The sequence below is a fragment of the Moschus berezovskii genome, chromosome 3, assembly GCF_049115385.1.
Source record: "Moschus berezovskii isolate FMDL1 chromosome 3, NW_MosBer_1.0, whole genome shotgun sequence".
In the NCBI taxonomy this organism is placed as follows: Eukaryota; Metazoa; Chordata; class Mammalia; order Artiodactyla; family Moschidae; genus Moschus; species Moschus berezovskii.
In genome coordinates, this window is record NC_142462.1 from 51,751,604 (window position 1) to 51,779,384 (window position 27,781).

Consider the following 27,781-nt stretch of genomic DNA (forward strand, 5'->3'; position numbering starts at 1 on the left):
ATGAAACTAAACTAGAACAAAAGCATAGACTTTTCTTGAAATCAGTGAAGGAAAAGGGCTTTTATTTTCATTTCTGTTCTACGCTATTTGAGTGTTATTTTATGAACTTAATAGCTAGAAGTCCAATATAAATAGCATTTCTTTACTAAAATACAAACAACTTGTGAGCATTCTACCACAATTTCTTCTTTGGTCAGGAGAAATCCCTTATTTGTTTCAAGTAAGATAAGTCTATAGTGGCAAACCTCATCATCAGAAACAGCACGCAGTTAGCTTTATAGTACTCTCACTCTTAAATATAACTTGATAGCTAAGGATTACCAGATAGATGAGAAAAATTTCTAGTAAGAGAGAGAAAAAATAAATAAGAACACAAAACACACACACACACACACACACAAAGAAAAATGTAATTTGCAGAGAAAAGAAAAAATAAAAAGCTATTATTAATATCTTTGACATTAAAAAATGATATGAAGTATGCATAAGGGTACAATAAAAAATAAGCATTAGGAGAAAAATAGCTCATGGAAATTTAAAATATAACAGAATGGAAGAAAAAGTGGAGGAAATTTCCCTTGTAGCAAGTCAGAAAAACAAAACAGTGGAAAATATGAGGGAAAAAAAGACAAGAAGATTAAAAGGATTCTTTGAGAAGGTCTAACATCTGGATAATAGAAGTCCCAGAAAGAGAATAGTAAAATAAAAGTGGACAAACTTGGAGAAATTATTTAAGATGGTGTTTCAGAAATGAAAAACGTAAGTCTCTTTATGCAAAGAACCCATTCTGTGTCCAGTATGATGGTTAAAAATAGAAGCCTCACAAGTGGGAACTTCATTGTGAAATTTTATATTTTGGGAGGCAATAAAAAATCCTACAAGTTTCCAGCATGGGAGAAAAGAAAAACTAGTTTCAAACAAAGAATCAAGCATGAGAACGGCACCAAGTGTCTTCAGTTCAGTTCAGTTCAGTCGCTCAGTCGTGTCTGACTCTACGCGACCCCATGAATCACAGCACGCCAGGCCTCCCTGTCCATCACCAACTCCTGGAGTTCACTCAAACTCATGTCCATAGAGTTGGTGATGCCATCCAGCCATCTCATTCTCTGTCGTCCCCTTTTCCTCCTGCCCCCAATCCCTCCCAGCATCAGACTCTTTTCCAGTGAGTCAACTCTTCGCATGAGGTGGCCAAAGTATTGGAGTTTCAGCTTTAGCATCAGTCTTTCCAATGAACACCCAGGACTGATCTCCTTTAGGATGGACTGGTTGGATCTCCTTGCAGTCCAAGGGACTCTCTTAGTAGTACAATAAAAGACAATTGATCTATACCTTCATTATGAGGAAAAATAATTTCCAATTAAAATGTTATATCCAGTAAAATTATTAATTATCTGTTAAACTAAAGTGAGGATAAAATATTTCCTGATATGCAAGGTGTTCTGAAAAAGGATTTTCTGACACATCGGTCTTAAAATATTACTTTCCATTCACCTTTTCTCAGGGAAAGGTGGACAATATCCCCTTCCCACAAAAAGAGAGTTAAGTCAAAAAAGAAATAGAAGAGACTCATGGAATACGGGATCCAGAATAGGAGAGAGATAAAGGGAGTCACCAAGATCATGGAGTAAGGCTCCTCAGCTGGGGAGTGTACATGTAGAGAAGTGAGACCCAATTTGCAACAGATCAGAAAGCTGAGAAGAGAAAAGCAGCTTCTAATACCTGGCAGTTGACCTGGCACTCACAGCCGGGCCTTGGTGTTCTGCTGAACACAGTTTCACAGAAAATCACCATCAGACAAGACCATTCTATGATCATAGACAAAAACACGACCACTTTGTATTTGTCTTTGGTCACAGATACAAGCAAGAACATTGTCCAAGCCACAAAATATCATGTATTCCCATCTCCTGGTCTTCCTTGCCTATTATAGCTTTAGCCTCAATCTACTTTTTTCTCTTTCTGCCATAAAATTTATTAAGATACTCAATCATAAGATTACCCTTGCTTTCTGACAATATTCAAATCTAAGGCAAAGTCCTCTTTTCTTAAACCATCCCCCAAAACCATAACACCAGCCCCAAATCTATGTGTCCTTTCTAATAGGCTACACTGAGATACCCTACTATTCTGCCTGTTGTGTAGTTTCCCTTGCTTCAGTGAGTAGTAAACTCAACTCATTCAACCATAGGTGTGTTCCTACTAGTTTCTGGCTAGAGATTACTGAAAAGTCTCAGAAGTGATTTCTATAAGAAGATTAAATGAATAGACTACCAAATGTGTTTTAACATGCTGAGAGGAAATTTACACACTAACAGGACAGTTTGGGGTTGAACTAATGATAAGTACACAGAAAACTACAAATAAAAACACAATGTATATAAATATTGGAGAATGCAATTTTGTAAGTAATTATCTAATGTGACTCAGGTGTGAATAACATTCATAATAATGCAAATATGAAACTTCAAAACTGTTAAAATTATAGCATAAAGCTATTTAGTATATGGAGGGACAAGAAATAGGTATGTACAACGGACAGGGTATAAAATAAGCTTATCCTCATTTTTATAGTGAGAAGTAAAAATAATCAGGTCTAAAACTGAAAAATGAAGGAGCAGCATTATTCACATATTACTTAAATGATGAAGATGGATCACAAGAATTAGCTAAAGGAAGAGGACTTAATTAAGAATAGGAAATAAATGGTGTATGTGCTATCATCTATCTTTCTATACCTGAGGCAGACATCACTAATCAACTATAGAGCTGATAAGTCAGTGCTGAGTCTCAGAATCCTTTGCAAAATGTTCACTATAGGGGGCTACCACCAGCTGAAGAGAATTGGCACTTGCCTTCCTTGGACCATATGATCTTTACAATTCCTTTCAGTTCTTTCATCCTATGATTATATAAAATAAAGAACATTGAATATCTTGAGTAGGTGACACATGAAAGTATCATTTAAGTTTTTTTTTATTTTATTTTTTTCATTTAAAAATATTAGTAGCAAAATGGATAGTAGATTGAACCTGGAAAAAATAGAACAAAGGGAGAATAGCTGGTGGCAGTGGCAGTCATTCAGATGGTGCAGAGTGGATACTGAAAGGCTTTCCTGAGGGTTATCAATAGGGCTTGAAAGTGCCATCCTCGCCATTGGAATGAAATAGCCATATTCAAAGTCTTATTCTGATTATAAAATTTTCTTTAGCCTTTGAAAAAGTTTATATATATACAGGAAGAAAAGCAACAGTTGTTTCTTGGTAGCGTCTTCTTGGAACCACATACTTTCACACCTGTAATCACTTTATTCCTTGCAATAAACCCAGTTCAAAGGTTGAAAATGCCAAACATCAGCAGCTGTTCAATGAATCTAGGATTTAAGCCTGACTCTGCCTGACTCAGTTCCAGAAAAACATCTATTTCTGCTTCACTGACGATGCCAAAGCCTTTGACTGCGTGGATCACAATAAACTGAGGAACATTCTGAAAGAGATGGGAATACCAGACCACCTGACCTGCCTCTTGAGAAACCTGTATGCAGGTCAGGAAGCAACAATTAGAACAGGACATGGAACAACAGACTGGTTCCAAATAGGAAAAGGAGTACGTCAAGGTTGTATATTGTCACCCTGTTTATTTAACTTATATGCAGAGTACATCATGAGGAACGCTGGGCTGGAAGAAGCTCAAGCTGGAATCAAGATTGCCGGGAGAAATATCAATAACCTCAGATATGCAGATGACACCACCCTTATGGCAGAAAGTGAAGAGGAACTCAAAAGCCTCTTGATGAAAGTGAAAGAGGAGAGTGAAAAAGTTGGCTTGAAGCTCAACATTCAGAAAACTAAGATCATGGCATCTGGTCCCATCACTTCATAGGAAATAGATGGAGAAACAGTGGAAACAGTGTCAGACTTTATTTTTGGGGGCTCCAAAATCACTGTGGATGCTGATTGCAGCCATGAAATTAAAAGATGCTTACTCCTTGGAAGGAAAGTTACGACCAACCTACATAGTATATTAAAAAGCAGAGTCATTACTTTGCCAACCAAGGTCCGTCTAGTCAAGGCTACGGTTTTTCCCGTGGTCATGTATGGATGTGAGAGTTGGACTGTGAAGAAAGCTGATCGCCGAAGATTTGATGCTTTTGAACTGTGGTGCTGGAGAAGACTCTTGAGAGTCCCTTGGACTGCAAGGAGATCCAACCAGTCCATTCTAAAGGAGATCAATCCTGGGTTATCATTGGAAGGACTGATGCTAAAGCTGAAATTCCAATACTTCGGCTACCTCATGCGAAGAGTTGACTCACTGGAAGACTCTGATGCTGGGAGGGATTGGGGGCGGGAGGAGAAGGGGACGACAGAGAATGAGATGGCTGGATGGCATCACTGACTCGATGGATATGAGTTTGAGTGAACTCTGGGAGTTGGTGATGGACAGGGAGGCCTGGCGTGCTGTGATTCATGGGGTCGCAAAGAGTCGGACACGACTGAGCGACTGAAGTGAACTGAACTGCCTGACTCAAAACTGATGCTCTCCTCCATATAGTTAAATCGTCACAATTGCCTTGAACGCTGGAAGGGAGTCACTAAGAGAAATGCAGAGTCACTTCCAAGTCAGAGCAGAGAGATGAATCTTCTAGAAAACTACAAATAAAGGAAAAGTGCTGTTGGAAAAAGCAGTCTCCTGCCTGCAGCCTTTCCACCCCAACTCAGCTACAAAAGAATGGGCTTTGGCCCTAGAACTCTTCCTTATGAAGAGATAGGGAATCCACACAGCCTGTACTGGGTTTATCACTTTGTGTGGGAATATCTTTCCCTGTTTCAGGCACAATGAGAACTCCTTGGTTCTGCTTAAGCCTATATGTCAGTGGCCCTCAGGCACACCGCCAGCTTTCAGTATTTCAGACTCTACAAGAAGGATCAACGTTCCTTTCACCGTACTGGGACAATCGTGAGCATAGGCCAGTCACCCTGAGTTGGCCATCAGGAGACTGCTGGCCGCTGGGGACCAAAGTTCATGACTGAAGCCGATCTTCCTCTGTCTCTTCTTTGCGTAGGTAGTGTTGTTCCATCCAGTGTTTTCCTTGGTGACTCCAACACCAAGATGCCACGGGCCCCCTCCCCAAGAACGGTGAGTGGTGCATGGCATTCTGCTTCCCTGGGGTTGATGACCTGTGTGGTACACGACTTGATGTGTACATACAGAAGATGACTTAGTTACTTGGTTAGAGGATTTTGTTGTTGTCACAATCTTGAGCATGTTTTTATTTTGAAAGAAAATAACCTACAAACATAATATTCCAACCCTTAAAACATGACAATGAATGTCAAAGCAAAATCCCGAGTCATTGAGGGGACTGTGTTAGAATGTAGATAAGGGGTTTTATGTCTCTTCTATATCTCAGTGGAAGTCAATAGGAGCTATGAGTAAAATCAGAAGTCTACTTTAATGTGTAGTTTGATTTCCTGAAAGTGTGATATCTTTAAGAAATTCTTTACATTTCAATTTGTCATGGTTTTCCCTAACCCTAGCAAAGTCTCTCTCCTTATGGTAGACTGGTCTTTTTCTTTTTTTAAAGCCCAATAAAAATCATATATATTTCATGAAACTGCATGATCAACTGTATTTCAACATGCACAAACAGAGCCCATTGTACTTTAGTAATATAGGTAACATGGCACTTAAGGCTTTTCTTAATTAAAAGCCAAAAATCTTATTTGCATTTCTTTGAAGGAAAAGACTGTAATAAGGATAAAGTAGTGGGCTTCCCTGGTGGCTCAGAGGTTAAAGCGTCTGCCTGGAATGTAGGAGACCAGGGTTCGATCCCTGGGTCAGGAAGATCCCCTGGAGAAGGCAATGGCAACCCACTCCAGTACTCTTGCCTGGAGAATCCCATGGAGGGAGGAGCCTGGTGGGCTACAGTCCATTGGGTCGCAAAGAGTCGGACACGACTGTGCGACTTCACTCACTCACTCACTCACTCTCAAGGATAAAGTATTGGCAAAGTGATGAACCAAACAGAGAGGAAATTCTAATTATAGACTTTAGAATTCCGTTTAAGATGTATATGTGTGTCGCTTTTTTTTTTTTAACATTTTTCACATAACTCATTATTTATTTTGGATATATTTCATTTTAAAGTATAGTTAATTTACAGTGTTATGTTAATTTCTGCTGTACAGCAAAGGGGTTCAGATATATAGAGAGACATTCTTTTTAAATATTCTTTTCCATTATGGTTTATCACAGAATACTGAATACGGTTCCCTATGCTATACAGTAGGACTTTATTGTTTATCCATTCTATATATAATAGTTTGCATCTGCTAACCCCACATTCCCACTGCATTCCTCCTCCATCTCCTCTCCCTTTTGGCAACCACAGATCTGTTCTCAATGTCTGTGATCCTGTTTCATAGATAAATTCATTTGTGTCATTTTTTTGGATTCCACATAGAAGTGATATTTGCCTGTATTTTCTCCCAGTTCATTGGTTGTCTTTTATGGTTTCCTTTGCTGTGCAAAAGCTTATATTTTTGATTGGTTTAGTCGCCAAGTTGTGTCCAACTCTTGCAAACCCATGGACTATAGCCCGCAAGGCTCCTCTGTCCATGGGATTCTCCAGGCAAGAATATTGGCGTGGGTTGCCATTTCCTTCTCCAATATGTTTGATTAGGTCCCCCATTTCTACTTTTGCTTTTATTTCTATTGCCTTGGTTAACTGACCTAAGAAAACATCAGTACAATTTATGTCAGAGAATGTTTTGCCTTTGTTTTCTTCTGGAAGTTTTATGGTTTTGCATCTTTAAGTCACTTTAGTTTATTTTTGTGTGTGGTGTCAGGCGGTGTTCTCTTATAACTTCATGAATTTTTATGAGGTTGTGTTCAACTTCCCCAACACGACTTACTGAAGAGACTGTCTTTTCTCCATTGTATATTCTTGCCTCCTTTCTCCAGGATTAACTGACCATAGATGTGTGGGTTTATTTCTGGGCTCTCTACTCTGTTGCATTGATCTATATGTTTTTGTACCACTACTATGTTATTTTGATTACTGTATCTTTATAATATTGTCTAAAGTCTGGGAGGATTATGCCTCCAGCTTTATTCCTTCTGGGCAGGCCCACCTTCTACCTGCTCATGCCGAGACTTGGCAAATGCTTCAGGGAGGAAAAAGGCTACCTGTACCTGTTCATCTAGGAAGTGTTTATACTGTTATAGAATTTACTTCCACAACTCTCATACGTCTTTTAAAAATATGTGATTTTTAGTTTATTAATATTTTTTCTGGTTCTTATGACAGGAACCATGGTCTACTCCAATGCTTTATGTCTTAACTGGAAGAGTTACATTTTATATTCTGTTTATGTGCCCTTCTATTTTAAATTTTCTGGTAAAGACAAACTTAACTCTGTTTAGTGTTTGTCATATTTTAGAACCAATATTGTGACTGTTATCAGCTTATAACTGCTTTTGAGATCACCAATACGTATTTCTCTACGTGACAAGCTATCTTACTGCTCCCATTCAACTTATCTTTCTTTCCACTTTTAAGGAGAATGTTTTGTTGAGTCAGCATTAGCAACATATTTAATAGGCTAACTTCACTTACTATTGGAATCACCATAGTAGATTACTAAAAGCAATGATAATTATTTCCTATTATTGTTTAAAGAAATCTTACTATGGTTATTTGCTTAATAAACAAGGATTGTTTTATTAATAAAAGCAACATTTACTGGTCTTAAGAACCTTCTTTCACCACATCTAGGTTTCCACCAATTCTTGGAATAAATATTTTAACTGCTCATCACTGTAGATCTCATTGTGAGTGAGGAGGAGTACCAGAAAGTCTGTGTCTATCCAAAGTTCCAACTTAACTTTCTAATGTGCAAGGCTGAAGTGGAATAGCTTACAGTAAGCCAGTACTTTGAGTAAGAATAACTTGAAAAATTGGATTAAAAAATACATTTGAAAGTATAAGAGTTGCAAAGATCTGGAGTCTTCAAAGGTTCTAACATTATCTAGGATAAAAGAATTTATACTGGACTCTAATAAGTCAAGGAAGAATGATGTAATCTTAAGGGTAGCCACTGAAAGACTGAAAAGAGAGTGCAAAACTAATGCATATCAAAAAATGGTGAAAATAGAAAAATTCATCTTTTTGATTAATTTGAAAGAAGAAAAGACAAGAGAAAAAATGGTACAAAAAATAGATAAGACAGAGAAAAAGCAATAGTAATACAGCAGCCATAAGCCCAAATGTATCTGTGCATGCTCAGTCGTGTCTGACTTTTTGTGACCCCATGGACTGCAGCCCGCCAAGCTCCTCTGTCCATGGGATTTTCCCAGTAAGAATACTACAGTGGATTGCCATTTTCTTCTCCAGCAAATGTACTTTTGGACTAAATACAAGAACTGAAAGGCAGAAAGTTTCAGACTAGATATTAAACAGTATATGCTGTGTATGAAAGACACACCTGAATAAGGACACAGAAGGAATGAAAGTAAATGGATAGATGAGGAAATAACCATGAAAACAACAACAAAAAAGTAGTGTAGTTGTTGATGTAGAAAATGTAAGTTTTTATAGAAAAAAAACATTTTTAGAGTTTAAAACTTTACACAGTTATAAAGGAATCAATCTACATGTAGGAGTTTTAATAAAACTATTAAAAATAGATGAGAAACATAAATGCTATTGTTTTAATAATAAAAATAATAAACATTCAGTTTGTTTTGTAAAAGTGTGAAAAGCACTTTTCACCCCAATGAGATATAAAAAATTCATGAGTGCCACCTGACAGCAAGATCAAGACCTAGTCATTTAGAACATTAATAACTCTACCAGTTATTTTCAAAATTTAATAAAAATTGGTCTTTCAATCATGATAGCGTAGGTTATTGAATCAGAAACAAGCCTAACTATCATTACCCAAAGGCATGAAAGCTTATCTCTTGCTCTGACAAAGGGTCTGGCCAGTCAAGGTGGTTCTCCAGGACCACAGTTGGCTCAGTATTCCTGGTTGCATTCATTTATAACATTTCCATATCATCATTGGAAGTCACCACAATGGCCATGGGAGGGGGGAAAGGGGCTAGAGGTTCTCACACTGCTCTAGGATGGAAGGAACATGTGTCATTTCTGCCCACAATCCATTGACCAGAACCAGTGATATGACCCTGCTCAATGGCAGAGGGTACAAGGAAGTATAAACCTTCTATATGCCCAGGAGAGGAGAATTAGGCTTATAGGTTAGAATTGGAAGTGTCTACCATAGCTGGAAACTCCTGTTTACGTTTCTGAGGTCATGAACCTCTATAAGGTCATGGACCATGACAATCCTGAAGAAAACAGGTATATACGATTTTTGTACCCCCAGCAGCTTCATCTCAGAGACTGATCTCTTTTTCACCAAAAGAAGCACTGGCCAAGGCCTGGGGATAGGGATGTAGTCTTTTTTATGATTCACTGCCTCTCAGCAGTGCTTGGTCGATTACATTAGCACAGGAGGTGCCATGTGAGAGAGGAGGGAATCAGAGACAATGGGACCCAAATCCCTCCATATGGAAGCACAGAGGTAGTAAGAAGGTAATAGCTATGTTGAATATTCTCTAGCTGTAGTACACCTCTGATACACACAAAATTATTCAGGGAGCTGACACTGGGTTCTGATGGGCGTTGGCTAATTGGAGGTGCAGGCTGGCTGTCTGTCTGTATTCACATGATCTGGTCTTGTTTCTGACTGTTGTAGTCTTAGTAACAGCATTCTGGATCTGACTCTTTGAAGTCTTTCAAACTTAGCGGTTCACTTGGTTCTACCGTGAAGTGAACCCATTAGCTCTTCCAGAACTGGATGGCCTAACTGCCTCCCATGGCCAGGCTGATGCGTGATCCCAATAAGACATTTCTCTAATCTTGGGATAACAAAAAGATTGAAACATACTGTACGACTGGGCCTCTATAACAGATTTGATGCATTTTAAAGCTATCTTTTATCTGTTATTTTCCTTTCCCTCTTTTCCTACTGACAGCAAAAACAAGTTCTTGAAATATTTTTGCTTCAAAAAGATGGTACTAAGGGTATTTCCTGGCTGTCTATGGTTAGGACTTTGTGCTCTCACTGCTGAGGGCCTGGATTCAATCCCTGGTCAGGGAACTAAGATCCCACAAGCTGCACCAATGCTTCCCAAAGGAAAAAAGAACAAACCAAAAAACAAAAAGATGGCACCGAGCTTGTAAACCAGATAGCAGTGTTCAGCACCCACCTCTAACAGAAGCCTTTGATGCAGTGCTTGAGTTTGATTGAGTGCATCCCAGGACACTTTCAAGAGTAGCTCCATTTTTTTTAAATTTCGAAAATCTCGTTCTTTCTCTCTTTGCTTACGAGAAAGTTCATCGTGGTAGTTATGCTTGTCAATAAGACAATTTCGTAAATTGAGATCCAGGATCCCTCTGTTTCAGGTAAAAAGAGAATATGAAAGTGATTTGTCATCAACTGCCCTTTTTCAAGGTAGCATGGTCAGCAGATATATACAGAACTATTTTCATGTTAGAATCAAATTTTAAGTAATGCCAAAAGCATTTTGTTTGCAAGTTCTTGTCAGTGTCACAGTCATAAAAACCCAAATGGAAGAGCAAATTGGCAGAGACAGAAGTTCCTAGTTTCTCTGAAATTTTACTTAAAAATGGAAATTAACACTCTCCTAGAGACTCACATCATGGAATTTCTCCCTTTAGGGAAAAATATTATGATTACCTCAGAAATGCTGTAATCTGCAGGGAAAAAAAAAATCCTTCAATTATAGCACACTCCAATGATACAATTTTCCAAAGGTACATTAGAGAAACTTTAAAAAAAATACAATAAATTGTGTCCTTAAGATTTGGTCACAAGAAATCGAGGACAATGAAGAATAAAGGATAGAAAAATACTTTGAAATGCTTTATTTAATAATATATTTTTATTAATGGTAAAATGATTTAAAATTCTATAAAAATGTTTACTGCTGCTGCTGCTAAGTTCCGTCAGTCGTGTCTGACTCTGTGCAACCCCATAGGTAGAAGCCCACCAGGCTCCCCCGTCCCTGGGATTCTCCAGGCAAGAACACTGGGGTGGGTTGCCATTTCCTTCTCCAATGCATGAAAGTGAAAAGTGAAAGTGAAGTCTCTCAGTCGTATCCGACTCTTAGTGACCCCATGGACTGTAGCCTACAAGGCTTCTCTGTCCATGGGATTTCCCAGGCAAGTACTGGAGTGGGGTGCCATTGCCTTCTCCAAAAATGTTTACTAAGTGAATATAAATCTGTTTGAGATTATTTTGAATCTTAGAAATCAAAGAAATATTTAGATGACAAAGCACATTAATATAACAAACCTTTCAGTTAGTGAACTTGCTTCATTCTCTCTAGTTAATTCTAATAGCTTGACCAATTGGTTGTATTCTCGCTCCTTAATTTCAAGTAAGGCCCGTTTGCCTTCGACTTCCTTTATTACATCCTCCTTCTCTTCCATTACAGCATTAATTTTGGTTTCAACTTTCTTTAGGGAATCATTTAGCTCTTTGAGTTCATATTCCAAGACAAGTTTTTTCTTCTCCATTTCTCTGTGGGGATACATGCACACATATATATGTATGTACACAACACATTCGCACAGACACATTTGCTTTATTTTGAGCCTTGAATGTCTTCACCGGTACTTTCTAACCAGGCAACAGCAGGTCTAGTCATAAATTCAGAAGTGAAGTGAAGACCACAGATGAGTGGGACTGAATGGGTATCTCCACTGAGGGTAAGCATTTGTCCAGCTTCCCTACTTTCTCCCCAGGTCCCTGGTGCTACCATCTCTTGGGATTCAACCCTCATCCTCCGAACTGACCTAAACTTCTCAGCATTGGTACTGGTGGGGCGTGGGTTTTAGAACCACTACTGCTGTATGTCTCCTTTTCCCCTCTTCTCCAGACTTTCCTATCTCCACTTATATATCTTTTCTCGTTCCTCTAAACTTTGAGAATTTTCTCTGTGATTTCTGCCTCCAGTCTACTCTAAATGTGTAGGGGCTTATGCACATGGATAACTGACAAGTGAAGAATTACTGTTTTTTGGGCTTCAGGCTGGCTGACATATCTAGACCATGAAATTCTATGCAGTTCAAACAACTTATTCCCTATGCAGTTCTGTTAAAGTCAGTTAGAACTCTCCATCGAGACACGATTTATATATTAGAAAGAGAATATTGTCCCAAAATTAAGACATAAATAAGTGTTAGGAATGACAGTAATGGGCTGCACTACATTCTTTTAAAGAATCTAGACAACCTAGAGAGAGCCAAAGGCAGATATTCCTAAAATTATAGCAGTAATTTGATATGTTCAGTGGCTAATATTCTTGTTTTAGCATGCATGCATAACTTGGGGAAGTGTGGGCCAGAGGGATAGAAAATAAAAAATATTAAACCATACACTTTTTTGCGTGTTGTTTTTTCTATCTCTTTTCCAATTTGTACGGGGATGGATTGATGGTGGACCACTTCATCCTAGTAAAGAAATGGAGCCGTGTTAAATGATGTACTCTTAGACGAGAAGCAGTTAAGCAAATTAAATAGGAGAGAAAGGAGCTACAAGGTGTAGAATTTTTGCTATCTGTCCTGTTCCCTGCAGTGTGCTTTAATTATTCCATTTAATTCTCATAATGACCTTTCAAGATGGTTGTGGTTACCATTTGAAAGAGGAGCTAAATGACTGTAGCGAATGCTGTGGGTGCTCTGCCCAGGTTCACTTTACAGAGATACACCCATCCCTCAGAGGTTTTGAAGGCTGCTAATAGCTTATGACCAACCTTGATAGTATATTGAATAGCAGAGACATTATTTTGCCAACCAAGGTCCGTCTAGTCAAGGCTATGGTTTTTCCCATGGTCATGTATGGATGTGAGAGTTGGACTGTGAAGAAAGCTGATCGCCGAAGAATTGATGCTTTTGAACTGTGGTGCTGGAGAAGACTCTTGAGAGTCCCTTGGACTGCAAGGAGATCCAACCAGTCCATTCTAAAGGAGCTCAATCCTTGGTGTTCATTGGAAGGACTGATGCTAAAGCTGAAACTCCAATACTTTGGCCACCTCATGCGACGAGTTGACTCATTGGAAAAGAGTCTGATGCTGGGAAAGGTTGGGGCGGGAGGAGAAGGGGACGACAGAGAATGAGATGGCTGGATGGCATCACCGACTCTGTGGACATGAGTTTGAGTGAACTCTGGGAGTTGGTGATGGACAGGGAGGCCTGGCGTGCTGTGATTCATGGGGTCGCGGAGAGTCGGACAGGACTGAGCGACTGAACTGAACTGAACAGCTTATGCCGGAGAAGGCAATGGCAAGTCACTCCAGTACTCTTGCCTAGAAAATCACATGGACGGAGGAGCCTGGTAGGCTGCAGTCCATGGGGTCGCTACTAGTCGGACACGACTGAGCTACTTCACTTTCACTTTTCACTTTCACACATTGGAGAAGGAAATGGCAACCCACTCCAGTGTTCTTGCCTGGAGAATCCCAGGGACGGTGGAGCCTGGTGGGCTGCCGTCTATGGGGTCGCACAGAGTCGGACACGACTGAAGCAACTTAGCAGCAGCAACAGCTTATGCTTGTTCTCTCCACAGAGCGCCATGGCTGTGCAGAGTTGCCTTGGCGGCGGGCAGGGGGGCGGGGGGTGGTGGTAGGGGGACGGAAGGAAGAGGGGCACAGGCTGTGAATGATGTGGAGGGACAGCCCCGAGTCAGGGTGGAGTAACTTCTGCGGTGCGATTCTTGATCTGAGTTCCCCATGGGATCAGGTTGGGGGTCTCCTGAGACCATGGTTTTGCCTGACTTCTTCTGCAGCTCTGTCCTGTTTCCCTCACTCACCTATCTGATTCTCCTAGAGCTTTACCTCCCTGAATACGCATCTTAATCTCTAAGGCTGAGGCTGAGAGAAGGTAAACGATTTTCCCAAAGTCACATAACTTCTAAGAAGCAAGGCCAAGATCAGAAGCTAACTTTGTCTAACACCGCTTTGCACTATGCTCTGTGGATTCATGGAAGATTCACTTTTAGCCTCAAGAATGGTATGTACATACATGGCAGGGTTTGTGGAAGAGCCCCTTCCCACCTGAGGATCATGCTGGACTTTGGGACCTGGGGTAACACAGATGCTTGGGGCTTGAAGACATCTCTGCAGTGTGGTATATTTCTTGGGTCTTGCTCAGTCCTGAGCAGATCTAAATTTTGTGAGGCTAAAACTTGTACAATTTGGGGAGTTCTTTTTAAGAGAAAGAATCACAAGTTACAAATGCTAAATTAGGTTCAGGGACTTGGAGGCAGTTAATGCCTGTGAAGGGCTGAAGCCTTAGCTTCACCGGGTTCCTTGTAAATCCATCTCGGCTCAGTGTCCATGTTCTAGGTGGCAGCTGGGTATGTCTTGGCTGACTGCTTCATCTCTCAAGGAGGTCAAAAGTGAATCCTAATTCTAAGCCAAGGCATCTCAGATGTATTGCTTTAAAAAATAACTCCAGGTTACTTAAATTGTTTCAAGACCTGTTGCAAAATATTTCAAAATGAAATGAACTTTAATTATTTCTTAAAACACAAATATGTTTTAGGAAAGAGTCAGGCATGACTGAGGGACTGAACTGAACTGAAAACATAAATATGGGTCTTGTATAATGATCACAGTGATAGGGAAGTGAAGTGGAATCAAACAGGCAGACAAGGATAAAGTAATAATATATAAAGAGGTTAGGACATTTGGTTGCTCTTGAAGGAAGTGATTGTGTTTGTGACACTGCTTTCTAATATTGGAAAATGCCTGACGAGGTCTAGAGAGACCTTTTCTCCCAGTCAGGGCTCCAACTTAGAGTGATGCTACTGAATATTCAGAAATCTTTCGTGAATCCCCAGGGCCCAGGTTTAGTTTGATAGGATCAATCACAACTGCATAACATTTCAGTTTGTGTGTTTTGGTTTTTGTCAAACCTATGTAGTCAATGCAAAAGTGCAATGATACCCATGCATTTTTATGTCCTTGCAGATACAATGTTTATATATGTATGAGCTGAAGTAGCACACCTTTAAGGTAACCTGATATTCAAGCAGTTCTTCTAGCTCCTTCTGCTCCTTTAGTAATTGCTTTTGCTTAGATGTCAAATCTTCCCGTAAATTTTTAATTTCTAATTTCTTCTGCATTACTTCCTTACGTAATTCTTCAGTGCTTTCTCTCAATATTCTCATCTTCTTCTCCATTTCCTTTAAAAGGCATGAAAATCATCAGGTTATACAGAGTCTGAGCAAGCATCTGTTTGGCTAAAAATCAAATTAAAAATTTTACTTACCATTTTGATTATACTTGTTTGGAGCTTCATAAATGATTTCTTACAGAGTTAAATGCAACTTTTGATTTCTGACCTCTTCAATAAACGCATAGCAATTATACTATATGTGTTAAACGTTTTATATTAGATTTGAACTCTTTTTTTAAAAAATTAATACTCTTTTCTGTCTTCCTACATTTTAAATGTTTCCTTTTTCTCAGTTAACGTTTATTTGATACCAAAAAGCATTAGTAAACATTTCCAGGCTTTTTTCTAGTAGCTTTGTGATTTGACAAATCAGATAAAAATAATGGTTGAATATCTAGGCTATGGTTAGTCTGAGTCACACATGAGAATTAAAGATTAGGGAGTTCATATTTGGAATGTCCCGTCCTTGACATTCCTTAATCCCCCACTCTCCTTAATACTACTTCTCTAATTCATGCACCTTCTCCTCAGATGCCCTCTGCCTCAGACTCCTAACAGGGCTTTGACTGTTTCCCGTGACTGATTATCTGAGGAGTGTTTAACTTACGAGAGAGAAGCCTTCTTGTACGCAGGAGGGCCACACATTACTAAAGACTAAGGGGAAGGATCTGCTTAGCCTTCTCTGGCCTTATTGCATATGGCTCTCTTCCACTGCTGTTCCTAGAGGGTAAAATTGGTGAGTGATCCTATGATGTGAAACTAAAATTCAAAATACTTTTTCCCATAGAATCTCTGTTGAAAATGGTGGTTAGGAATACTTATATGATAGTATACAATATATACATATATATGCATATATATATATATATATACATTTTTACATTCATATATAATATGTATATTCATGCTTATATATGTAATAGTATCTTACTCTATGTTTAACAGGTTTTTGTGCCTTGGAATTAAACCACCAACAACATACATTTTTAATAAAACCATTCAGAGGGTGTAATGCAGTCCCATTTAATGTGATGTGTGCTGATCTTTCCATTTACTTTCTATGATAGATTGCAAAAGAAAGGGACATAAATTCCTCCTATTCTTGTTTGCATGCCTCTTTGCAATATGGCTATGTCATATTTAGATGTAGGAGTACCTCTGCCCCTTGATTCCAGATGTGGCACTACGACTTGCTTGGACCAATGTGATGTTGCCAACAGTGATTTAAGCAAAGGCTAAAAAACTGCTTGTGTTGAGGTTTGCCCTTTCTTGAGACTATTTGTCTCTTTCTTGAGACTGGAAACCCTTCCATCATCATGAGACTAACCAGTGACATGTGACCTTAGACCAACTACACCAAAATGACCGACACGCAAATGAAGCCATCCTACCCCAACTGAGCCAGCTCAGGCTAGAAGAATTCACAACTGTTGAAAATAAGAAATGGCTGTTGTTTTAAACTAGTATGTTTTAGGGAAGTTTGTTAGGCATGAATTACTAAGTGATACATCTGTATAAAAATTTCTTATAATAAGCCTGAGACATTAAGGAAGCTAAGAGAGTAATAACTACAGCAAAAATAATGTTTTTAAGTGCCAACCATATAATCCTTTTTTCTTCTGAAAACAAAGCAGATATTGTCCAACCAAACACAACCTAAATTAGATGCCAAGTAGCTAAATCCTGTAATAGGCACACTTATGCTTATTGCAAAAGTTATACAGGTATTGCTTTCTTCATCATCCATAGTTAAGACTTCTGGGTCTTTCAAATGTTTCAGGATATGGTTTCTGTGATAAACATTAATATTTATCAAAAAAGTTGTTTTAATCCAGCTGTATTTAACAAAGTCTAGATCATCTAAGACTTACTCCTGGCTTAGGTATCTTCTCGAATTCCTTTAGTATGAGGTTTTTTTCTTCCACTAAGCTGCAAAAAAAAAAAAAAAAAACAACTTTGACAAAGTACAAAAAAGTAAACTATTTGCACAGTAATAATTTTCTACTTTCTCTTCTCAGAATGCAGTCTCAGGCGTGTTTGTTAGCCTGGTGTCCATCCTTGGTGATGGTCTTACTGACTCCCATAGGCTCATGTAGGGGCGCCCTCTCCAGTCCTCCCTAACACTGTACACACACCCATCAAAGGAGTTCTCTCACCACATTGTAACTGCTTGGGATCATGACCTTCCCTCCAGACTCACGTTCCTTCCAGGCAGGCTCTGGACTTTTTCTTTATATTATTTACAAGAAACCAGTACCTGTCTGGATTACTGATACAGCCTTTACTGGTTCCATCTAATTAGCAGATCCCACTTGCCAGTAGGTCTAAAGAGGCATGCATACCAGGTTTATTTTTATGAAACTATATTTGCAATAAAGTAAATGAAGATTTTTGCAATAACTATGTGCCACACAGAATTTTATAGGTTAGTTGTGTGGACTGTAGGCTGAACCTGAGTTTCCTCAGAGTTTTGAATACTTATACCTTTCCTTTTAGAAAGAAAGAAAGTGTGCGACCTCATGGACTGTCACCTGCCAGGCTCCTCTGTCCATTGAATTCTCCAGTAAAGAATACTGAAGTGGATAGCCATTCCCTTCTCCAGGGAATCTTCCCAACCCAGTGATCAAACCTAGACCTCCCACATTGCAGGCCAATTCTTTACCATCTGAGCTACCAGGGAAGCCCTTTCCTTTTAGAGCTTGTGTATTTAGTTCAGTTCAGTCACTCAGTCATGTCTGACTTTGTGACCACATGGACTGCAGCACGCCAGGCCTCTCTGTCCATCACCAACTCCTGGACTTTACTCAAACTCATGTCCATTGAGTTGGTGATGACATTCAACCATGTCATGCTCTCAACTTGTGTATGTATTGCTATTTTACTTCCAAGCTGTTGATCCTGCACCTCAACCATGTTGCCACCAGGGGGTGATAGTGTGCTGCCATCCCTGGGTTGCAAAGCCCACCCGAGTGTCCCTGAATTTCAAAATGGTGACATGAGACTCTCCCACAAGATAAGACTTAGTCTCTTCTTTAAATGTAAAATGTTTTTTTTTCTTGAGCAAACGTAAAATGGCTAATTCTTTTGAACATTTTAAGTTAATTAAATTTCAAGCATACATTTTCCTCTTTTTCATTAAGAAACATTGAAACTGAGGAGTTAGGCACCTCTTCCAAAGTCACCAGTCAAGGCTAAACTGACTTTCAAACTCAGCTCTATCTGACTCCAAGGCACTGTTCAGTATCAAGCTATACCTGGAATACACTATTATTGAAATATTTCACTGTTTTTTAGAATTTAGATTGCTTTAGAGTTTTTGCTTTTATGAATAATAGGCATCTTCATGCATTGTCTTTTTTCTTGTTTTGGATTCTCATTTTTGTGTGGCATTACTGGGATGAGAAAAGTTATTGTGTGTGTGCCTTTATATATATATAAACCTCTAACCTTTCAAACTGACATTAAAATCTAAAACTGACACTTTCAGCTTTCCTGACTTAGGGCTGTTTCAGCATCAAAGCCCCTCAGGATTCATTTCATTTCCACAGCAAGAGTCCTAAGTGAAACCATGTCATCAAAGGATTTTGGTTTTAAGGACTTGTAGGTGAAGAAGCAATGATGGAAGGCATGTGTGCTGCCAAGTGCACGAGGCATCATCCACCATCAGGAGTAGAACCAGCTTGACTGGGTGGAAGTTGTAAGAAGGTCGATTTCTTATCCAGTATAAGCAACAGCCATCTACGAGTCAGGCTGTCTAAAGCTGGGCTGCACTGCTATGGGAGGCTGTGAGCCCCCATAGCACACAATGAGTGGTTACTGAGAGAAGGTTTGGGTGATTCTGAGTATTCAGGGCTCTTTGGAGACCAACAGTTCTCAAACTCTGACAAGAATAAGAATCACATAGGAAGTATGTGAGCAACTCAAATGTTACCTTGGGTGGGAAGGCCTGGACAGAAAGTGGAGTCGTTAGTTTCAGAGTTGAATCTGCCTTTTAAACATGGATCTCAGGTGCTTCTCTTTCAGTTATGAGGACTATACTATATGCAGCAAAACCTGTTCTAAGCTCTTTCTGTTCTTGGTTGCCACAAGAACATTTTTTTTCTTTTTAATGTTTAGAAGGAAAAATCTGTTCCAGCTGTGAGTTTTTTTTTTTTTTCTCACTACTAATCCTGATGATCTGTGGGTCCCTCTGTCAGTCTAACTTTCTGGAATTCCAGAGACATCACTAAAATAATCTCTCTGCTCCTTTCTTATCAGATCTGTTTTTTGGTTCCAACTTTGCTATCGCTATTGGACTAAGAATGGAAAATGACTGCTAAACCCCTGGGTGAGCACCCGACAGGGAACGAGCCACGGCAGAGGAAGTAGTCACTAAGGCCATGATCACACTGCACAGTCCTTCACACGTGCAGCACACGTGTCCCCCACTCCACGTCCACACCCACAGCAGGCAGCACTGACCATGTTTCGCCAACCGACTAAGACTTGTCAGGATATTTCCGATTTAGCATGAGAGACTCAGCTGATTTGCTGTCCAGATCTTTAGGATTTCTAGGAAGCAGAGAAGCCCCCCAAAGGTAACAAAGTAAAAGCTAGAAAAACCTTGAAAAGAATACTGTAAAGTCTTTTCAGGGAAAGTTTCTAGAAAAATAATGACTTCTACTTTGTTTCAAGTATAAGTTCTCAACAGTAGTTATTTAATCACTTCATTATTTATTTGTGTTTACTTATTGAAGTAAGTTCCATATTCATTCCTGAACTGCATAGTTCCCAAGATATCAGTGAGTGTTAATCCAAAGCCAAAAACTATTGCAACAGATTTAATTATTAACCAACCATGTAATTATACTTCCCTTAGCACTTATTAAGGAGTTTATATTATTTGAAAACATAAGAAAATCAACTAAATTATAGAGGAAAAATCTTTTCTCTAGAATATTTAAACAATATATTGTTCTTACTAGTTGCCAATGATTCAGAACTTCCTGAAGATGTTGGGGTAGCGGAGTGCTAGTTATTTGGACTTCTGTTATTCAGGCCCAGAATAAAATGAGATTTTTGTTGTGCTGATCTGAAAAATATCATCTGTATATTTGGATGAATAGTTTTTTTTTTTTTTGTTCTCTCACTGGCTTGGTTTCTTTATTTTTATGTGGGGATGGAAATATCTACTTTCTTCCTAGGGAGGAAGTATTGCATGAATTTGTTTCCGTACCATGTAATACTAAGTTGTTAAGCCAATGAAATACACAGCCTGTAAGTCTTTCCTAGTATTTATTTTGATATTACCATTATTTTTATGGAAATAAGTTTGTTAATTCTTGAGCTGCTAATAGTTGAGGATGCAGGGAAGTCTGCCTAAGCTAAAGTATTGCATGTTAACAAACCCAAAAATAATACACAGAAAACATTTCTGCAAATGTTCACTTTAAATGTTCTTGTTTACTGTAGATCACTATGTACAGTCCTCACCCCCACCCCCATCCCAAGCAACTCAATGAACAATTTGCCTGTCTATACCTAAAAGGCAAGAGTTCTCGTCATTTTTTTCCTTTCCTCTTGGCAGGAATACTTGGAAATTTTAAACAATTTAAATATCAACTGACTTATGTTCCTCTTACCCTTTCATGGAAATGTCAAGCATTCATATTTTCAATACTAATGAACAACTACCAATTGTTTTAATTTCATTATTTTCTCAACTGAAAGAGTGCTTACAGAGCACAGAAATAGCTAAGCTTTCTTTTTATAGATCTCACTGGTGAGCCTGAAACAAGTTTAGATTGAAGGACAAAGAAGAACTCAGATTTTTTTTTTCCCCTGAATATAATTCTCCTGATTAAGCTAATCTTCATCCCCCAGTTGAAATAATAAGCCCCAAAGAGAGGATTCAAAAACCAGGGCGAGCAGAGTCCTCCAAAGGTCACTCAAATCATTCCCTTATCTCTTAGCAGGAAGACTGAGTTCCATCACTCTGTAGGGAATCTACCTACTCTTAAAAATAGCCAGAGAAAGTTCTGCCACTTTAAATGGTAACACATTCTAGGAGAGATGGTTTGGCTTTCTCTCTGATGGTACCCAGGCACAGCACATATCACAAAACCTGGACTGCAGTGTTTTGAAATTCTATCTAACTAGTGTGATTTGCTGAACAAACTCTTTCACTGACTTGCTACTCACAGGAGGAATGTTAGAGGAGATTCTAGGAATAGCATTTATCCCTTCCAGCAACACATTTCTGCTTTTGGTCACTGAATGACATCCCTCAGATTTGGATAAGCAAATGTGTCTTCCAAAAGGATATCACTTTTTCCTTGACCTTAAGGAATAGTCTAGTAATAGGAGAAGAGGGTTGACTATGTGGTCCCCGTCCTTGTATTAGAAGAACCAAGGGAACCACAGGCTTGTTTGGAAAGTCCTCATGGGGCACTCGCCATGCGGACACGGGATCCGGCACCACAAAAGGAAAGGGGCCACCGCCAGAGCTGAAGAGGCCAAGAGTGTAAGCCAAGTCCTTGTTCCGTGGAGTGTGTTCTTTGGTTGCAGCTCCCGATGCTTATAGTTTTCCTGACACACGGAAACCACTACAGGGATCTCCTCTTCCTAAGAGCATCTTCCTGAAACCTGAGCTTATTTTTCTAAAACTTTGTAACCTTCTTGTTCAGGGACTGCCTGTTCTAGGGAATCAAGGAAAGAACTAGGCTTGTAGTTCTCTTATCATTGCTATCTCATAATCCCTGTACCTAAAATTCCTTCTTCAGTTAGTCCAAGTTTTTTCTCTTAGTTTATGTGGAAGCAGCTTTGCTGGCATCTGTCTTCAGTGAACTTGAGAGAATCGTGTACTTACCTATTCAGTCTGTACTGATTATGGAACTCTCGTTCCTTCACTGCATTGTATTCATTTTGATACTTGAGAAGTTGTTCTCTCATTTTGGAAACTTCGGTGGTGAACGCCTGTGGAAAATCATCAGCTTGCTGCAGGTGAAACTGCTGCTCTTGTATTTGCTCAGTGAAACGTTTGGCATCCTGTAGCAGTTGGACCTCTGATTCTTGTGTGCTGGATCCCATAAAAACAGAGATTTGCATAATGAGAAGTGCATACCTTCAATACCCTTAGTAGCTCCTGTGTGGGGTCTGGTGAGGTGTGGAGGGGGTATGTCCACACTGCTGCCCCGTTCCTTCCATTCCTGGGTTCACTTCAGTTCAGTGGCATTTCTGTGCCAAGTATTGCACTAGATATTAAAGGCAAAAGGAACTCACAATCTAGCCAAGGGGAGCAGTCATGAGTAGGAAGCTGGAGTACCAGCTGACAAGTGCTGCCACTCGTGTCTAGATCAAGACGGTAGGAGATGACAGAGAAAGGATTAGTTGGATGGGAATGTGATATTTGCACTTGACTTTAAAGAATGATCATGACCTTCCAGGGGGTGAGAAGAATAATACCGAGAAGAGTGGGTTCTCCCTCCAACTGCCCTAGCAACCCTGGCTTTCTTGAATTCTTGGATTCTCATGACCTGATTAAAGGAAAATCTTTTCTTCCTTAGTGATAAGAAAAAACAATTAAATTTTCTAATGACACTTTACCAGGAAACTAGGAAGAAAAATTCTTCTGTAAAATTATGAACTTAATTTACATGTTTCTGATCATAACTTCAATGCCAGCTACAACTGAGTGTGAATGTCACAGAAAAGAGCAATTCCTACAATTCCAAGTATATTCTATGGCTTTGGCCTTATCTTGGGAAGGGGTTAAGCATGTTGCTTGAGGCAGAATTGAATGAGCATAGAAACTGGACTTGTTGGAATCTCCAGTGTCTTCAAGGAATCACTGACCTCTGGTACAAGCTAGTGTCAGATCCAGCTTTATCAGCAGATTTCTTCTTTCTCAGAAATCCTTCCTCCTTGCCTTTGCTATCTCTCCTGTTCAGAAGCAAGACCCTGCCAGTTCCTGTTTTAAAGGCAGCACTGTGTGCATGCTCCCCACCAACTTTTCTCACTAGGAGAACTCTTCAGGGTTCTGTTCATTTGCAGAGATGCCCAATGACTTAATCAAGCCTGTCTCGACTGAAGTTACCAGCCCCACCCATTTTCTCAGCCTTTACTACATCATTTACTTAACAGCAAAACATTTATTGGGATATAAGATGTTTCAGGTACTGTGTTAGGTACCAAATAGCAACAACAGCTATAAAGATACACATGTAATTTTCATTCATGGATGCTAGAGTTATTTCTTACATTTCATTTCCTTGTGTATACTGTATATATATGAAGTTACCTGATATCCTTAACGTGAGTGTTCAACTATGGAATTGTATTCTCTTGGGCCATTGAGCCCATTTTCCCTCAGAAAGTAGGCAAACACAGTGGTTATGGTTCCAGCCAGAACACAAATGGTAATTTACACACATGAACTTGAAATAGAGCATCAGCGGAAAAGAATTTAACAACTCTTGTAACATGATTTCTATGGAAACCTCATTCAATTTCAGTTCAGCATTTCCGGCCTTTATCTGTCCTGCTGCAGCCCCAGCACCAAGAATGAGGAGTCTGCATCTTCATGTCTTCCCTACCCACCAGGCATTGGGGATGAGAGAGTGGTGGGTGTTCGTTGTAATCACAAAAGAGGGAACACTTCTGTGTTCGGGGGTCAGAAGGAGGTAAAATGTGGTAGCAGAAGGGAATGGTTTTGCGACACTGCCTGGAAGAAGCGAGAAAAAATGCTATGGCCTGGGTCCTGCATGACTCTCACTGGAGTCCAGGGAGCTAAGTTTTGAGCCAGGCAAGGAGGCAGCCACATCAGCACCACACAGGACTCTGTGCGGCTCTAGGTTAGAGCTATCCAGAGGGTGAGAAGTGTTTCAGTCTGCAAGGAGGCTCAGATAACTGTGTGGAATTTCTTGCAGTAAAGTGGTGTGAAATACGTTGAAAAGATCACCCCAGACTTTCCATCTAAATCCTCCAAGTTCCTGAGTCCTGAGAGCTACGTGTTCAGTTCAGTTCAGTTCAGTCGCTTAGTCGTGTCCGACTCTTTGCGACCCCATGAATCACAGCACGCCAGGCCTCCCTGTCCATCACCAACTCCCGGAGTTCACTCAAACTCATGTCCATCGAGTCGGTGATGCCATCCAGCCATCTCATTCTCTGTCGTCCCCTTCTCCTCCCGCCCCCAACCTTTCCTAGCATCGGAGTCTTTTCCAGTGAGTCAACTCTTCGCATGAGGTGGCCAAAGTATTGCAGTTTCAGCTTTAGCATCAGTCCTTCCAATGAACACCCAGGACTGATCTCCTTTAGAATGGACTGGTTGGATCTCCTTGCAGTCCAAGGGACTCTCAAGAGTCTTCTCCAGCACCACAGTTCAAAAACATCAATTCTTCGGCGATCAGCTTTCTTCACAGTCCAACTCTCACATCCATACATGACCACGGGAAAAACCATAGCCTTGACTAGATGGACCTTTGTTGGCAAAGTAATGTCTCTGCTTTTTAATATGCTATCTAGGCTGGTCATAACTTTCCTTCCAAGGAGTAAGCGTCTTTTAATTTCCTGGCTGCAATCAGCATCTGCAGTGATTCTGGAGCCCCAGAAAATAAAGTCTGACACTGTTTCCACTGTTACCCCATCTATTTCCCATGAAGTGATGGGGCCATATGCCATGATCTTCATTTTCTGAATGTTGAGCTTCAAGCCAAACTTTTCACTCTCCTCTTTCACTTTCATCAAGAGGCTTTTTAGTTCCTCTTCACTTTCTGCCATAAGGGTGGTGTCATCTGCATATCTGAGGTTATTGATATTTCTCCTGGCAATCTTGATTCCAGCTTGTGCTTCTTTCAGCCCAGCGTTTCTCATGATGTACTCTGCATATAAGTTAAATAAGCAAGGTGACAATATACAACCTTGATGTACTCCTTTTCCTATTTGGAACCAGTCTGTTGTTCCATGTCCAGTTCTAACTGTTGCTTCCTGACCTGCACACAGGTTTCTCAAGAGGCAGGTCAGGTGGTCTAGTATTCCCATCTCTTTCAGAATGTTCCACAGTTTATTGTGATCCACACAGTCAAAGGCTTTGGCATAGTCAAGGAAGCAGAAATAGATGTTTTTCTGAAACTCTCTTGCTTTCTCCATGATCCAGCGGATGTTGGCAATTTGATCTCTGGTTCCTCTGTCTTTTCTAAAACCTGCTTGAACATCTGAAAGTTCACGGTTCACATACTGCTGAAGCCTGGCTTGGAGAATTTTGAGCATGACTTTACTGGCGTGTGAGATGAGTGCAATTGTGTGGTAGTTTGAGCATTCTTTGGCATTCCCTTTCTTTGGGATTGGAATGAAGACTGACCTTTTCCAGTCCTGTGGCCACTGCTGAGTCTTCCAAATTTGCTGGCATACTGAGTGCAGCACTTTCACAGCATCATTTTTCAGGATTTAAAATAGCTCAATTGGAATTCCATCACCTCCACTAGCTTTGTTCATAGTGATGCTTTCTAAGGCCCACTTGACTTCACATTCCAAGATGTCTGGCTCCAGGTGAGTGATCACGCCATCATGATTATCTTCGTCGTGAAGATCTTTTTTGTACAGTTCTTCTGTGTATTCTTGCCACCTCTTCTTAATATCTTCTGCTTCTGTTAGGTCCATACCATTTCTGTCCTTTATCGAGCCCATCTTTGCATGATATGTTCCCTTGATATCTCTAATTTTCTTGAAAAAATCTCTTGTTTTTCCTATTCTGTTGTTTTCCTCTATTTCTTTGCATTGATCGCTGAGGAAGGCTTTCTTATCTCTCCTTGCTATTCTTTGGAACTCTGCATTCAGATGCTTATATCTTTCCTTTTCTCCTTTGCTTTTCACTTCTCTTCTTTTCACAGCTATTTGTAAGGCCTCCTCAGACAGCCATTTTGCTTTTTTGCATTTCTTTTCCATGGGGATGGTCTTGGTCCCTGTCTCCTGTACAATGTCACGAACCTCCGTCCAGAGCTCATCAGGCACTCTATCTATCAGATCTAGTCCCTTAAATCTATTTCTCACTTCCACTGTATAATCATAAGGGATTTGATTTAGGTCATATCTGAATGGTCTAGTGGTTTTCCCTACTTTCTTCAATTTAAGTCTGAAGAGAGCTGTGTGTACATGCCGGCGTTTGGGATCAGTTGTGGGAAATGGAGTTCCTGTTATAGGGGTGAGGGTGAGAATTTGGTTTGGGGCTGGGGAGGAGCAGGAGACAAAGCTGAGGTCTCTGGAGGGTGGTTAGGAGCCAAGGATGTAGCTGAGTGTGTATGAGGTGGAGCCTAGGGGAGGGTCCAGAGGGATGCAGCTCTGCTCTCCTTCACTCCTCCCCCAGGCTCCCATCCTCAAAGTAGCCAAATACCTGGGCAAGCAAAGCAGTAGGAGTAATGGTTGGATATGGGGGAGGGGGAGGGGGAGGACGGAGTGTCTATTCACTCTGTCTCTCCTCGGACTTTCATGAAGACGTCATGCAAAGCTATGAGGCAGGAGGTGGGGAAAAGGAAGAAGGGGACTTGGGAGTAGCAGCACTACAGGATTTCCACTTCTTTCTTCAGTCTGCTTCCCCCTTGAGTCCCCGTGGCTGACTGCACATGCTTAGGAGACCTTGTTGAATTACTCTATTGTTGCCTAGTCTTCTGACCTCTGCTGATTAGAACTGGGCTAAGGTGAGTGGCTGGGGTAGAAGGAACAGCTGAGAAGTAAAGACAGAAATCTTAGCAGACGTAGACTGGAGTTGTTACAGAACCTACACCTCTTGAGTGGTGACGGTAGGGAGGAGAGACTCTTACAGGAGTGTCCTGTAGCAGAGAGTGTCAGTGCCGCAACAAAGTCACCTAGGCCCGCTCTAGGGTCACCAGTAGCTTTGGTGGACAGTTGTCATATCATACAACAGTATCTGTGTGCCTCTGCCTGAGAGCTTTCTCTGGCCATTGGAACTTATGGTTTCTAAGAGGGTAAGCTAGAAGCGTCAGGAGCTCATCTCTAAGCAATCCTAGATCAACGGGAGATGGAAATTAGTGAACAGATATACCAGTGTTCTCACCCTTCAGCGGGAGAGTTCTGAGGCATGTTCTGTAGTCACTCAGAGGGTCCTCAGTGAGACTGAGCCCCAGTTGTCTGCAGTGTTAACCTGAAGATTAACACATCCCTGGCTGAATAACTTTCTTCCCCATGTCACTTCCCCACTCCCTCATGATAATTTTTAGTATCACTTCTTAAATCACTTGAACTCAAATCTTTGTCTCAGAGTCTGCTTTGGGGAAAATGAAAAATAAGACGGGTCCCATTTCAAGTGAGAAGTAGAAGCATGAGTAAATATGTCTCCACATTGGTAAATAGCATACCTCATTACAGTATCATGCAGCAAGGTGTACTTGGCTTTTAACTCTGCCATCCTGGTTCCAGGAAGTTTCCCCAGAGCATGTAACTAGCAAAGAGAACACAAGACCACTATTATCCATAATCCTCTTTATGCTTTAAGCAAAGATAAAATGGATATGTCATAAAATC

The 27,781-nt window shown here is 40.2% G+C and overlaps 1 protein-coding gene across 3 annotated transcripts in view; it reads right to left on the bottom strand.

Annotated features, from left to right (window-relative positions):
• Positions 1-27,781, bottom strand: part of CCDC146 (coiled-coil domain containing 146) — a 165,942-nt gene that overhangs the window by 21,585 nt on the left and 116,576 nt on the right. For all 3 annotated transcript variants that reach the window (XM_055420696.2, XM_055420697.2, XM_055420695.2), the window contains exons 3-9: positions 27,616-27,698; positions 22,116-22,325; positions 17,140-17,197; positions 15,099-15,275; positions 12,468-12,541; positions 11,382-11,609; positions 10,273-10,459 (exon numbers count right to left, since the gene is read on the bottom strand). In XM_055420696.2, coding sequence (XP_055276671.2) covers positions 10,273-10,459; positions 11,382-11,609; positions 12,468-12,541; positions 15,099-15,275; positions 17,140-17,197; positions 22,116-22,325; positions 27,616-27,698 — 1,017 coding nt within the window. The remainder of the gene's footprint in view (positions 1-10,272; positions 10,460-11,381; positions 11,610-12,467; positions 12,542-15,098; positions 15,276-17,139; positions 17,198-22,115; positions 22,326-27,615; positions 27,699-27,781) is intronic.